Here is a 14,250-nt window from a genome sequence, read left to right on the forward strand (position 1 = left end):
GGTCAGTGAGTAATGACAGAACTGTGGAGACATGAAAAGAGAAAACTGACCATCTTAATGTGCAACTTCTAGATTATCTTTGATTTTTTGGCATAGTGAGAAAGAACATTCCTCTTAAAACTTCTTTAGCTCCTTGTGGCCTTTTAGCATAGGGTTTATTTTTTGGTGGCTGTTTCAGTGTCTTTCAGTGGCTCACAACACAGGATTACTGTGTGTAGTGAGGGGTGTGAGAGTCTGGATGGAAGGGGCTGTTACTGGGCTTTCTTCAACCACGCTGTTTCCCTATTGCTTTTTGCTGCATGTGTTCAAACACCTTTTACAGTTAATGCACATGATTTAAAAACACTTTTTTGGTTAGAAATTTACCATACTGGGGCATAACAAATTTGCAGGAGGTGTGGTGGCTCAGGCCTTCAAAATGGAAACAGAATAAATGGCAAAACCCCCCTTCTGTCTAAATATCCAGAATTTGGGAAACTAAAAATGGGAGTTCAGGTGTGTGAGGAGGACCCGTTTAAGAAATTAAAAGTTCAGGATTCTGCTCTAAGTATACAAAAAGACCAGACATAAAAAGACTGTGGAAGAAGAAAAACAGCCCTATTGAAAACGGTCAGTATTTCTGGACAATTTTGACAAAACCAAAAAAATTAGTAGTTTCTTTCCATTTTGTGACCTATGCTTGCCCTCAGGTGACTAAGCTTACTCTGCCTGCTTGAACTTTATTTCTTCTTAATGTTGTTAAGAATAAATTTAAAATGGAAATAATAAGCATCTACTTTTGGCAAGGAGGAACCTATAAGGCCTTTTTTTTTTTTTTTCAGATGGGCATTCCCATATTGTTTAATGTAACAGAGCTTTAGTGAAATTGGGACCATAAGAAAAACAGTTGAGAGATACTAAGAAAAGAAGCTAGATTTATTTTTAAATGAAATTGTCAGTAATTGAAAATAGTTCATCACTTACAGGGCATCATCTGTGGTTTTAAACTTGAGAGTGTTCTCTGCAAAAAGTCTCATTCTGGAAACTCTTAAATTCTGCAGCCATTACATTTAACTTCAGAATTTATCAGTAAAAATGTATCTGCAAATAGTATAATTAATTACCAAAAGATATAATTAACAGCCAAATACAGATTTTTTGCCCTCTACCACCACCCACACACCTTGACAGTTTGTGGGTGTTTTAGTCACTAAAATTTTACTAAAAGCAGAAATCAAAATCAGTATCAGAATCAGTTGTTGTTCATTAAATACATGTTTTTGAAATTTGAATGTGTGTGTGTATATATATATATATATATGTATATATATATATATATATATATATATCTAACAGCTTCTCATGATGTGAAATGACAGTGTTAATAGAAAATACTAATGCAAATTTAATAGCTACTTAAAAAAAGCTTTGAGAAGTTCATTGATGCAGCATTTCATGCATGATACTGCTTTTAATGGCAAAGATGCATCTTTAGTCAGCCTCTGACAGCCTGTTTTTCCTTGCAGTTGAAAACAGGAAAGTTAAAACCAGCTGAGTGTTGAGGGGTGGTTGCTCATGCAGTGCTGTGGAATGGGCTGGATAACTTAATGTGTGCAGAATTTACACAGTGAAAAAAGAAGTGTATGTCTGTAAAAATAAACCTGGTTTTTAAAAAGTCCTATTTAAAGGCAGAGAAAACAAACAAACAAAAAAGGTAAAAAGTTGATTAATGTATCAAAATGATGCCATTTGGTTTTCTAATAAAATCAGGATGCAATTTTATTATTTTTTCCTCTCCAGATATCCAAGAGCAGTAACTTCTGGATTGGAGTGTTTAAGACATCCTTAGTCTACAGGGCAAGGAAGAACAGAGTGTTCTCCCTGTGCTGAAATTTCCTTGAACATATAATACAAAACCTTCTTTCCAGCTTTCCTCATGTTTGCTTTGCAACACATGTTGGCAGTGGAAAACAGATGATCCTGTTCTCCCAACTTGTATTTAAATCATGCATTAATACAGCAAAACTTGGTAGAAAAGCTATTTAGCCTTTGTCACCCAGAATAGGTTTGAAAAATTACAGTTATTCTCTGTGTAGGATTTACTTTTTCTCAAAGCAGCTTGGGTTTAGGTAGGCCCTTAGTCCTGCAGTCTTTGGTGTTGTCAGCAGTTTCTTATTTTTACTGTAGCTCTTAACAAATTTAGTTTTGAATCAGATGTTGACTACTGCAGTGGTGTTTTATAGTTTGATGACAGATTTCTTCACCCATCTTAATAACATATATGCTGGCAAATGAGTATTTCCCTCCTGCACCCTGACGATACTTGGCACTTGCTGTGGTTCCACACTTTGTTTCCTCAGTTATTTCCCTGAAGCTAAACAGAACCATGCCTTCCTGCTCTTGACAGGCACCTCAGAGTTGCTAATTTAAGGAACAGAATAACAGGAGCAGTCATGGGGAAGTTTTCAGAGTGAGGATCAGAGGAGAGACTGCATGTAAAACCTTGCCACAGTTAGGCTTGTAAAATTCAGCCTTACTATGACATATGTTAGATGCAACATATTTTTGACTAATTCAAGTTTAAGAAATGCTTGCTTTTCTTTTTTTGTGTGTGCATGTTTTTGGCATAATAACACACACACACACACACATATATAAATGTATATATAATTTTCATTAAATAGTATTTCTTGAAAAGTTAAAAATAACTGTCTTATGACAAGGGGTCTCTTTGGTGAATTGAAGAGCAATAATTTGGTAGGAACTAATGATTTTCAATTTTTTTTTTTCTCTCCAGTGTAATGTATTTATGTTTTCAGGATGCTGTTGTTAGTTATGGTGTTCTTATAGTGCTGTTTCACAGTTTCTTTTGGGGGGGTGTATGTGCTGGAGTTTCTTTTGGGTTTTGTTTTTTTCATTTCAGGTGTGACATTTCAAATTTGTGTTGATTGCAGTACTAGGGCAGAAGGAGAATGCAGTGTGCTCGTTGAATATCAGTGTAATAGTAAGGGGAAATAGCCAGAAAAGGTAGCAGAATTAATAGTTTTTTCCTTTTGCAGTTTGCACAGTTGTCTTTTTCTAGAGACATGCTCTTGAACATCCAAAATTGTGAGGAGTATTAGCACAAGGTGTGTTTTCCTCCCAGCTATCTGTCAAGGTTACAGGGTCCATATTTTTTCCTCTGGACTGTTTGCTCTTTCTCTGCTTCTTCACAGACTAGTGGTCAGCTTGGAAGCTTTGCTTGGTACAGAAGGGAAGAAAGACAGCCAAACCCAGTAAGCTGTAAAGTATTATTAATATAGCTTTCCTCCTTTTGTTTCTTTCTTAGAGGAAATGATACTGACTATACCCCTTGGAACCCAGCACCCAAAATGCTGTCTGGCCTTTCATCTTGGTTGGCTTTTTCCTTGGGCTTTTTGCCACTGCCAGGCAGATCCATGACTGCCTTTCCTTGTCATGCTAGGCATTGCAGAAGCTCTTTTAATTCTGAAGCCCTAAACCAGGAATTTCCTACAGTTCATCAAAACTGCTCTTTGATGTAATGAGGCTTCAGCTGGGCCAATGTATTGATAGATGTCAGTCACTTCTCATGGAGGGGCCACAGGAGGCAGATGGCTTTGCTTGGCAAGTATCTCCAGATCTGCTACTACACTTACTAGCAGGAGATATGTATTTTTTTTTCTGCCTGTGTTACAACAGTGTTGTGCAGATGTGGCTCATGACAGCGAAATCTGTGGGAGGCTTTCATTTCCTGAAAATTGGGTGAAATGATTGTGCCCTGAGATGGTGTTTTACAGGGGTTATGCTTGAATAGCTGCAGTAGTGTTAATTCATAATGAGACTTGTGAATTGCTTTATTGCTCTTTCAGGAGGAGCCATGTTTCTCTTGGTTTCCCGTGGATCACAGAAAATTTCTGTAAATGGATCAGTTATGGAGTGTAGAAAACTTGAAGTGTAAATTGAGGGTGCTTTAAGTGAAATCTCTGCATTCTCATTGAATCTACTCATTCATAGACTGTGGGTTTGCCCCAAATTTTTTCAAAGATATCAGAAACTCAGCTAGAGAAGAAATGAATACTGTCCTGCTTCTCCTTCAGTTCAGCAGTGCTAAAGGAGGTGAGGCTGAAAATAATTGCTGCCAGAAGTTAATACAAAGAGGAAATCACAAACTTCTAATTATTTTTCTGTAGTTATTGGTATCAAGAATATCCAGACTTAGTCTAATTAAAGAAGGTAAGGCTTCTACTTCATAGTTAGGTATTCTCTGCTTATTAGAAATAATCTGTCCTCACAAATAACTTATCTCTTATTAATTTTACATGTGCTTGTTAGAACATTTACCTCCTGAGTTTTGGAGGCTGGTTTTCATCCTGTTCATGTCCAGTAATTTGACTGACATTATTGTTCATGGAAGTGAATTCTCTGGGTTTGGTAATTTTTTTGGATGGTTTGTTAGTTTGGTGTGTGTGATTTGGTGGGGGTTATTTGCCTTTTTTTTTAAGTACCGATGACTTGTTCCACAATTCCTCTGTTTAGACCTTCTGGGGACTTTGGTGGTCCTATTGGAGAATCTGTAATTCCTTCTTGTCTGAGACACTTTACTTCCTGGTAAAATGGGAATTTGGAATTTTTTGTAGGCCCCAAGGGTGTGGTCACAGGGTTCCATTTTCACATCTTTGTTCAGGCACTTTGAAGTACTGCCTGAAGTTGAAGCATGAGGATTGATCAGAAACATATTTTTGGTCAGAATCAAGTGGCAATGCTTGAACCTATTTCAGTGTTTTTTATTGTTCTCACTGGCTGTGCTTTTCTAATGAGATGAAAGTTGCTGTATTCCAGCCAGAGAGGGAGATGACCTTTGAGACTGGTAATCTGACTGCCCTAACAAATGAAGTGATATGGCCAGGTAGAAATTTTAATTGGTCCTACTTGGAATCTTGAGTATAATCGTTACAATAGACCAAAAAAAATCAGCTTGTAGTAATAGTCTATTTTATTTAGTGTCATTCAGCAGTGTATTTCTGAACCTTAAAATTTCCTTGGTCAGCTTTTTCACTGTAGCACCAAGGAGCCATGCAGCAAGGCCACAGTGTTGAAAGTGTTGCTTTCTTACTGAGGAATGCACCCAGAAAGGGTTCCTTGTCCCTGCTCAATGAAAGCTTGTCAGAGCACAAGTCAAGCTGCCTATTAAGCAGGGAGGGAAGTTCCCTTAATACTTGCACAGCAGCCACCTGGAGAGTTGTTTATTGCTTTGCTAAATGTTATAGATGGTGCTGTAATACAGTTATCAATCTGGGAAAACAATGTAATTTAAAAAAAATACCAGAAAATTAAATCTGTCTTCTAATTCTAGTTTATCAGTTCTACATTCTAGTGCTGATCATTAGAGCTGCTTGTTTGAAGAAAAAGATCTTTTTCTTCCCTCTCTAAAATGAGTTCTTTAACAAGTAGCTCAAGTATGCAGGTACTTGCACAGTTATTCTGTGTGTCTTAATAAAAATGTGCATGTTAGTGATTTTTATTTTTTTTTAGAAGTTCAGTCTTTAACTTAATGTTAAATATCTCTTTTGATGGCATGGTTGTGAAAAGAAACCAGAATTTTTCATCAGATCCTCGTTATCACTTTTTGGTTCTGGCTTTTGAAAAGGAATATATTCTTCAAAGTAGCTGGAGGGTTTTTAACTGGTGTTAACACATGTTTTTTGTGCTAGGTGGTTTTGGACTGTGAGCTCCCTAGGGAATGAAGTGTAAAGATGCAAATAGTTATTTGTGACTGTTGATAATTTTTTAAGAAATATAGATGAGGACAAGTTTTGGGCTTGCAGCCAGTGTATCTTTCCCATTTGTCTCCTTTTCTGTTAGTCTGTTTTGTGCCAGCTCTAAGAACTGAAGTTTTTACCTTGCTGTGTGAACCATGCTGTCCTGTGCAGCATTTTGGGGGTGCAGCTGCCCCAGCACCTTTGAGGGGGTGGTGTCTCTGTCTGGTTTGAGTGACCTGAGTGAGGATTGTTGCAGTGGGCTTCACTATGTGATGAGGAGGAGAAAAGATCAGATTATTGAGAATTTCTTGTGGAAATTAACTTTTATCTAAGAATAACACTGAGAAATAATGTCAGCTTTAAGAAACTCTCTATGTAGCTAGAAGTAGTTGCTTTTATTCTTTTAGAAAATACTTCTCAATATGTTGTAAAAATAACATGAGCTTCTGGATAAATACAGATAGAGTTTGAGTGTCTGATCTATTCTTATTCTTTTTAGGCCATCATGACTGCACGACCTATTTCCAGAGAGAGTAATAAGATGTCTTATTTAGGTATTGATGTTTAAAAGCTTTAAATGTAAATGCAAAAAAAACCCACTGTTTGATTCTTTGGGTAGAGGGTGGTTGTGGTGTGTTTTTTTTTCTTAAATTTTGCTCTGTACAAGTACTGTGACTTATGGTTTAAGCTTAATTTTCCCCCCTCTTTAAATTTAAGAACTAAATCTCATACAGGAAAATTTCAAAGTATTCCACACAATTTTTGTTTATTTGATAAACTGTTACAAGCTACAGTGTGCTTTGCATATTGTTGTATATCTTTGGTTTATTGCCAGTAAGAAATTGTATGTATATTTAAAATATTCTGGTAGTCAGTAATGGTTATTGTGTCTGGTTGCTGCTTCCCAGAAGGCAGAATCTCTTTATTCCATATGGCGTTCAGGAAGTCTGATCTTTCTGTAGTCTTTAAGAAAACATACATTTTTAATGTTAGCTCTGTCCCCTTTCCAATCTGAGAGCTTGCTACTCTGAGTAGCAGTTCTGACTCAGAATCTTTTTCTTGCATGGTCTCTTCAGTTCCAAACAGCTTTGTCTGCAGTCAGAGGTTAATCCTTCTCCTTGAGCAGGGACCCCAGAACCTGACACAAAATACTGCCTCGTAGATTTTACCTTTCTGTGAGCTGAGCTGCTCTAGATAATGCTTGAAAAATACTGCAGGGTTTCTTTCTATAATAATTAAAAATATATCACAGTACTTAATAAAGTCTCTGAAAATAGTAGCAAATGAGTTTGCAGCTTTTTTAATACTGTGTTTTTGACATTCAGCATAAAATGGAGTAGCTGTATACATGCCTCCTGTTCCTGATGGACCTTTTTTTTTCAAGTCCACTGTGAAATTTGACTGTGAAGGATCACCACAATGCTCCTGCCTTTAGGATGTGTTGGATCTGAGCTCTGTGAACTTTGCATGTCATCTTTCTCAGTTTTGTAGGGGGTTTCTGGGGCTGCACTTGCTTTTTTTGTGGTATTCCTAGCTAGTGGTTTGGGTTTTTTTTCTCTTCATAGAGGTCCTCAGATAGCTCTCAAAAGAAAATGGTCTCCATTTCAAAAGTAACCTTAAGCCATCTATAATTTAAACTATTCCTTAAATGCTGCCTGGAATCAACGTGTAAGCCTCTCCTAGTATGAGAAACCTTTGCTCTGAGATACAGAGTAGTATGTGCAAATTCCATATTCAGTATCTTTCATGTTTTGGTGCTGTATCTGCTTTCAGGTGTCAGCCACTTGTTAGGAATGTTTTCAAGGACACAGGATGAGTGTCAGTCACACCACTGATACATGCATTTATTTAACAGCTCACTCCCAGAGACTTGCTCCTTAAAGGAAAAGGGTGAGTGGGTGTGCTTGCTTGGCTTTTTTGGGCAGCAGTTTGTTGCAGAGATGTTGCTGGAAGTGCAAATACAGAACTGCCTTGAATCTCTGCTCTGAAGTTATTTGCCTTAATTGTTAGCTCTGTTGGGGGTTCCTTCCTCTCTACACCTTTAAATTTGTGTCATCCTCTCTTTGTTGGAATTTTGAGCTAATCTAGAAGTGGATCCAATCAAGTAGTTGGGGCTGTCATCTCACAGACTGGCAGGATGCTTGATGTTGGTTTTGCCAGATTTATGGCAAGATGAGCTCAATCCAGAGCAAATGAGTTGTAACATTTTAGTTGCTTAGTTTGTGTTTTTTTCTAGTTATGAAGATGGACAATTTGGGATTTTTTTTGTTTTAATTATTTATTATTTTGTTCTGAAGTTGTACTGGTTCTACTTAAAACACTGTTTAATGAACTCTTCCTGTTAAAATTTGTTTGATAGGCAAGATGAATAATGGCTTCATTCAAATAGGTTCAGTATGGATTAACTTCATTTTTCAGAGCTGCTCTTCTAGATCTACTCTCAGTTTGATATGGATTTTCCTGTCTGAAAATGGGTTGGTTGGATTTCTCCCCAGACTTTCCCCCAGCCTGCAGGAGCAATTTCAGTGCTGTGTCTGTTTGGAAATACCTGCCACCCCCAGGACTCTTCTTCTCCTGACTGTAAATCTTTTTGGTTGGTTGGTTTTGCTCCTCCTGCCCTGTTTGGGGAAGGTGGAGAAAAGCAGCACAAAAATGTGATGTTGAATAAAACTTCATAATAAAAAATAAAAGTTAAGTAAAAACTTAAGTGGTCAAACACTCCAGGTTAGTGTATGAGCTGCCTTCTTTGGGATCCTCCCCACTTTGTCTGTTTTATGATGAGTCTATTGGGGAATTTAAAGCTTTTTTTCTTTTTATTTTGAAGAATTTATCAACCTTACAGCTGTCAATTATATTAACAATGTTTTTTGGAAATATTATCTGAACGCATAAAAGGTAGAAATGAAAGCCCATGCACGTGTTTTGAAACATGATACATTTCTTCTAGAAGTGACCTAGGTGTGTATATTTTTAATAGATAGCTCTTGACAACACTTTGTTACTTCTCTATAGCTTATGTCTTCATGAAACAAAAGAAATCAGTTGTATAATTTTATTTTTCTCTATTTTAATGTACTCCCTTCCACAGCATCTGTGGAAATACAAAGCACTCTTGACAGTAGTTGCTAGAATGGCAGGTTTTTCTTCTTTTTCTCCTGGAAGTATTTGTTATTTTTGGTCTTTTGTGGATCTTAAAGCTTATAGTGTTACAGTTCAGGTTCATGAGTCATTTTGAACTATCAGATGAGATAATTCTTAATTTAAATTTAGGTTTTGACTTGTCAGAATCACAAAGTTCAGTAAACATGATTTTATTTGAAATTATTTTATCTTACTATACAATATAATTGGTGTAAAATATTCGGGTAAATATTTTTATTTGAGAGCAGACTCAGCTTAATTTAATCTCTTAAAAACTGCAAACATACTGACTTAGTTGAAACTGTGACAGCATCTGGCAGTCATTTCAGCAGGTGTTTGTATGATGATATTAATATTACACACACACTCTTCCAAATTTGTTTATTGACTTTTATGCTTCTATCATCAACAAATGTGATTATAATACTTTTTATGTGTGTTACTGCCTGATACTGTTACATTTTAAAATAGGGTTTTTCAAAATATTTTGGAGGCACTGTATTTTAAAACAGGTATTTCTGCTCTAAAGCAGATATATGTTAAAGTGTTTTTTAGGGAAGGATTTTCAAAAGAGAGTTCTGGCACTCTGGTTTAAGAGTTTTTTGCTCAGGGAAGGGCAGTGTGCAGTGTTGAAGGATTACTTTGTGAGCAGCATCTCTCTGAAGGCTCCCAGTGGAGCTGCTCAGGGTTTTCAGGGAGCATCTGGAAGGCTAAAACCAAGCACCAAGGCTCAAAGAGGTCACTCAAGGCCTTCAGTTTCCCTGTTTCACTTGGCAGTAACTGCACAGGCTGCATCTGGAAAAATAGGATCAGTTGTTTTTCCTGAAGTGTCAGAAATCCATGCAGAAGCCCCTCAGAAGTGTGGCAAAAAGTGCTGGTGAGAGACATCATGGTACCCTTCCCTTGTCCTCCTTGTTCAGATGGAAAAAGGAAGATTTTAATTCTTCTGGTACTTGCTGTGAGTGTGTGCATTATCCCTTATTGTCATCTGTGCTGGAAGAGCAATCTTTTAGTAGGAAACACTGCAGAAAATAAATATACTTCTGTTCTGCTTAGCCAGTCCTTCAGTGTTTCAGCCAAACTGACCTTTCCTTCCATTTTACCCCACAGGCTTCTGCTGTCTCTTTCCAGCAGTAATGTGTTCTGTCCTTTGTGGCCTCCATGGGTGGTGTTCTGAAGACCTGACTGGATTTTATCTGTGCCCTTTCCATCACCTACTGAGAGATGAAAATTCTCTGCTTTGCTTTCTATTTTTTCCCCCTGTTATTTTTGCTTATTATGCTGTTGCTGTGTTTTCTGTGGCAATTTTGAACCATTGTACTGACCATCCAGAGCTGGGGGAAAATCCCAGCTGTTCTGACAGTCATCTTGTGTCTTCAATGCAAAATAGGGGAGCAGGGCGGGCTTGAGACACCATGTTTGAAGTCCCCAGGTAGTTTCTGGGGGATATTAATGCCAGTAATCATAGTTACTGTATCAAATCTAAAATAGAAGCAAGGGCTGCAGAATGAGTCCCTGCTGCAGTGTCTGAGTACATTTGGGTGTTTTGCTGTGGGGCTGGTGGTGGTGCCTGAATTCCTGCTGGCAGAGCTGCTTCACACCCACGGCTGCTTTTCTGCTCTGGTGTGCCAGGGAGGGCTGGGAGCTCTCCTGTAGCAGCTTCTGTCTTCTGCCTGCCTTGTTAAATTGAGAGGTGTTTTCCATCAGAGCTGCACAGACACGGGTAAAACCAAGTGACTGAGCCATGAGTGTGCTCTGAGGTCACTGCCCTCCCACAGGCAGTGATCCCCACGCTGGGCCAGACACACCTTCACAGGGAAATTCACTGCACTTCATCTATCAGTGTCCTTTAGGCTTTTTGCATAATTCATAAATACTTATCCTTCCTAGGGAGTGGAGTGGTCAGATGCGAGGTGTGCCTGGGAAGCAGCAGACAGGGAGTGTGAACCAGCTTCCAGCTGAAGTTTTGGAGGTGGCTCTCTTTTAAGAAGTGGTGGGTCTTGATAGAAATTTCACAGTTCACTTCTGCCCTTAAGACCTGTGCTGTTGGTGGTTCTTCCCAAATATGTGGTCTTGTGCCTGTGCTGGGCTGGCTGGAGGCTGATTGTGGAGGTACTTGGAGGTTAATTTTCAGGTGGATTAATGAGCTGATGAAGCTCTCCTCTATTGCTGTCAGAGCCTGTGTGGATGTGTACAACATCACCAGTGAACTTCATCTTTGCACAGCTTCTGTCCTCTGTTTGGATGTTGTGGCAGTGTTGTCTTCTCTAATGGTTCATGGCAAGGTTGCCATTTATGAATACCTGCTAAGGAAGGGGAAAAATAGTTTGGGGTTTTGGTGGCTTTTTTCACTGATGTAGGAGCTCAGGCTGCATGGTATGTGTAATCCAATATAAGCACAATGTTTTGTAATTTATGATCAAAAACCCCAAACCAAAAACCCTTAGGAAAATCATGAGATTAAGATTTTGAAATGCGAATGAGTCACTTCAGAATTGCATTGCTTTGTTTTTTAAACAGACTGCTGTAGTATTGGGAGTTTATTGGTGGCATCTTGGGTTCTTTTTTGTGTTGTGTTTTACTTTTTTTACATTAGTCTCTTCAACCTAATGTATTCAGGAGAACTGCTGGCTCTGTGGCATTGCTTTTATGGCTATTATTTTCACATCTCATTTTGCCCAGTTTAAGAAGAAAAAAGCAATTAAAATGGAAAGGAAATGCAGAATTGTTTTCTCACAGTTAAGCATCTGCAGAAAGTATATATTTTTCTTAAGTGGAGTTGGTTTAATTTATTTTCTAGATGCTTTTTGTTCTGGCCTTTTTAAAATTCTTGCAGCTTTATAATGTAATGTTAGTTATAGGGCATGCAGTGATGAGTAATTATTTCTTGCTTGTTTCAAGTATGTTCCATAAATATATGAACAGGGAAAATTGAAACTAATGAATCAAAGCCTTTAGAATTATACTCGTGACACTTTCTGCCCTTCTTATTTAAAGGGCATGGAGAAAATATGCTCTTACTTTTTCAAGTGTAATTTAGGTGAAGAGAATGTATGTATTTAAAGCTACCTCCATTTTACCTCCATTTTGTGTGCTGGCCTAAGCTATTCCCAAAATGTTTGAGGAAAACTCAGTCTTGAGTTTTGTACTAAGTGCTATGTTTACTAAAGGATTTCTTGATAACATTTAGTTAATAATTGACACTTCAGTGTTCCTCATTCTGCTGATTGTGTTAGGTAAAAAATTTGAAGTAATGAGGTGATTGAATTGACATAGTGAATTAAATGCTTGCAGGGAAACCAAAAGCCTCAGTTTTTGCTTTTTGTTAATCTGCTTTTGGTGTAGCTGCTGTGTGTGTATGGAGAAAGTAGGCATGAAGGAACTTAGATTTGTATGCTGTGATATTCTGAGGGTTTTTTTTACTAGAAGTACTCTGCTCTCTAGCACTTCCTCCCCACCCTTCTGATTATGTACTTACCTAAAAATTTCTGTAGCATTTTCCTGGTATAAAGCAAAACTACAATTTCAATTATCAAATTTCTCTTTTTGTTTGCAGATGATGATGTACCTGCAGATATGGTTGCAGAAGAATCAGGTCCTGGTGCACAAAACAGCCCATACCAACTTCGCAGAAAAACTCTTCTACCTAAAAGAACAGCTTGTCCTACAAAGAGCAGTATGGAGGTAACTTCTTTGGGTTTAATTGTGCAGGAAATGTTACTGTTTCAAGAGTATGAAACTAGTTAGTATTTTTCTTAAGTTATTTAATGACTGCACTAATTCTAATTTATTTTATCAAAGGGTGCCTCTACTTCAGCTACTGAAAACTTTGGTCACCGAGCAAAACGTGCTAGAGTATCTGGGAAATCCCAGGATTTATCAGGTAATAACTTTTGTACAAGAAAAGGGCAGGGGAGATGGAGTTCAGAGACATTTTAATGTCACACATTCTCTCACACAGATTGTCCCTAAACTGTTTGTATGTGTATTCTCTAACTAAGAAACAGTAGTGGGGAAAAAATACCAAAACAAGACTCCAAGCTTGTTCTGATCTTCAAATTTGATAGCATGGTTTTAATCAGAATTTTTTTAATCTGATCCTTTGTTCTGTCTGCTTCACTGCAGGTATGTTTTGGTTTGGTTTTTTATTCTCATAGTGCTGTGTAGTTGTATCTAAGCTGCTGTTAAGAGCAATAATTACAGTGCTTAATTACCATTTCTCATATTGATGGCATTGTTCCATTGCATTTTTAGGGGTAGTTTGGGTACGTCACCATAGCACTTCATTGTGGAGAGAGGGAGAGACTTGGTGTGTTTGTAAATAAAAACCAGATACACCTGCATACATAATGTATGGAGATTTTTGCACACATCTACAGTAAATGCACGTTGTATAATAAACACATATCCAGTACATGTGTATATAACTGCACTCTGTGTGTTTTATTTGTGTGCACACATTTTGTAGGTGTATACAGGCACACACCCCCTTCTTGTTCTCTTTTCTGTGTAGTTTTTCAGTCTCTCTGCTTCTATTATTTTTTGTCTCCTGACACACTCTTCAGTTCCAGGAGATGTGCTGTCACTTTTGCCTGGAAAATCAACACCAGTGCTTGCCAACTCCCTTCGATGTGGTTTCTCCTGCTTTTCTTGCTTCTGTTTTTTTTTTCGTCCATGTCTCCCTTAATATTGTCAATTAAAGCTGAGCAGCTGGCACAAGACTTCTGGTCTGTTTTCGTGTCTTATGTTGAGGTCTGCTCTTTCTGGCTTCTCATTTTCTCCATTGCATAGTTTGTGGTCTTTTTTTGTCCTTTTCCCCCTTTGTTTTATTCTCCCCCTCTTTGATCAACTCTCCAATTTCAGCAGCTGTTTAAGAACCATTTAACTTCAGATTTATATTTTTGAAATAGCCAGAACCAATTGGACATAACCCTTGTTATGTCCAAAAATGTCATTTGCATTCATTTCCTGATTGGCTCTGGAGCCTTGCGCAGAATTGTCTTGTCACAGACTCTGTTTCTCTTGACAATTCTTAGTTTTTCTTCCATTTCTTTCACTCTTTGCTGTGTTAGTCATTGTGCTTTTACTCTCCCCCTTTCTTTAGTGAAAGTCTGTAACTTTCTAACATGAATGACACTGATTTCCTGAGGAATTCTCCCTGCTTTCACTCTGCATTCCATTTGTTAGATTCTTGAGCTCATGTGGGGATTGTGGAGGCTTCTCCAGCATAGAATTGACAGAGGAACCACTGTAAACAGTGCTTTTACAATTTTACTTTGAAGACTGTGTTCAAACCAGTTGCAATATAAGAGTGTCCTCCTCAAACCATTTTCTTTTACTCTCTTTCCTAGTATGCGTGACAGTTATTTTT

General features: G+C 37.8%; 1 protein-coding gene across 4 annotated transcripts in view; it reads left to right on the top strand.

The window, feature by feature from the left end:
- Positions 1-14,250, top strand: part of FBXO11 (F-box protein 11) — a 70,307-nt gene that overhangs the window by 22,172 nt on the left and 33,885 nt on the right. For 3 of the 4 annotated variants that reach the window (XM_059469698.1, XM_059469699.1, XM_059469700.1), the window contains exons 2-3: positions 12,436-12,563; positions 12,681-12,762. In XM_059469698.1, the coding sequence (XP_059325681.1) occupies positions 12,436-12,563; positions 12,681-12,762 (210 nt within the window). Of the gene's footprint in view, positions 1-10,775; positions 10,873-12,435; positions 12,564-12,680; positions 12,763-14,250 lie in introns of those variants that run through there. The other variant, XM_059469701.1, reaches the window with a different exon arrangement.

This window comes from Ammospiza nelsoni, chromosome 3 (assembly GCF_027579445.1).
Source record: "Ammospiza nelsoni isolate bAmmNel1 chromosome 3, bAmmNel1.pri, whole genome shotgun sequence".
NCBI lineage: Eukaryota > Metazoa > Chordata > Aves > Passeriformes > Passerellidae > Ammospiza > Ammospiza nelsoni.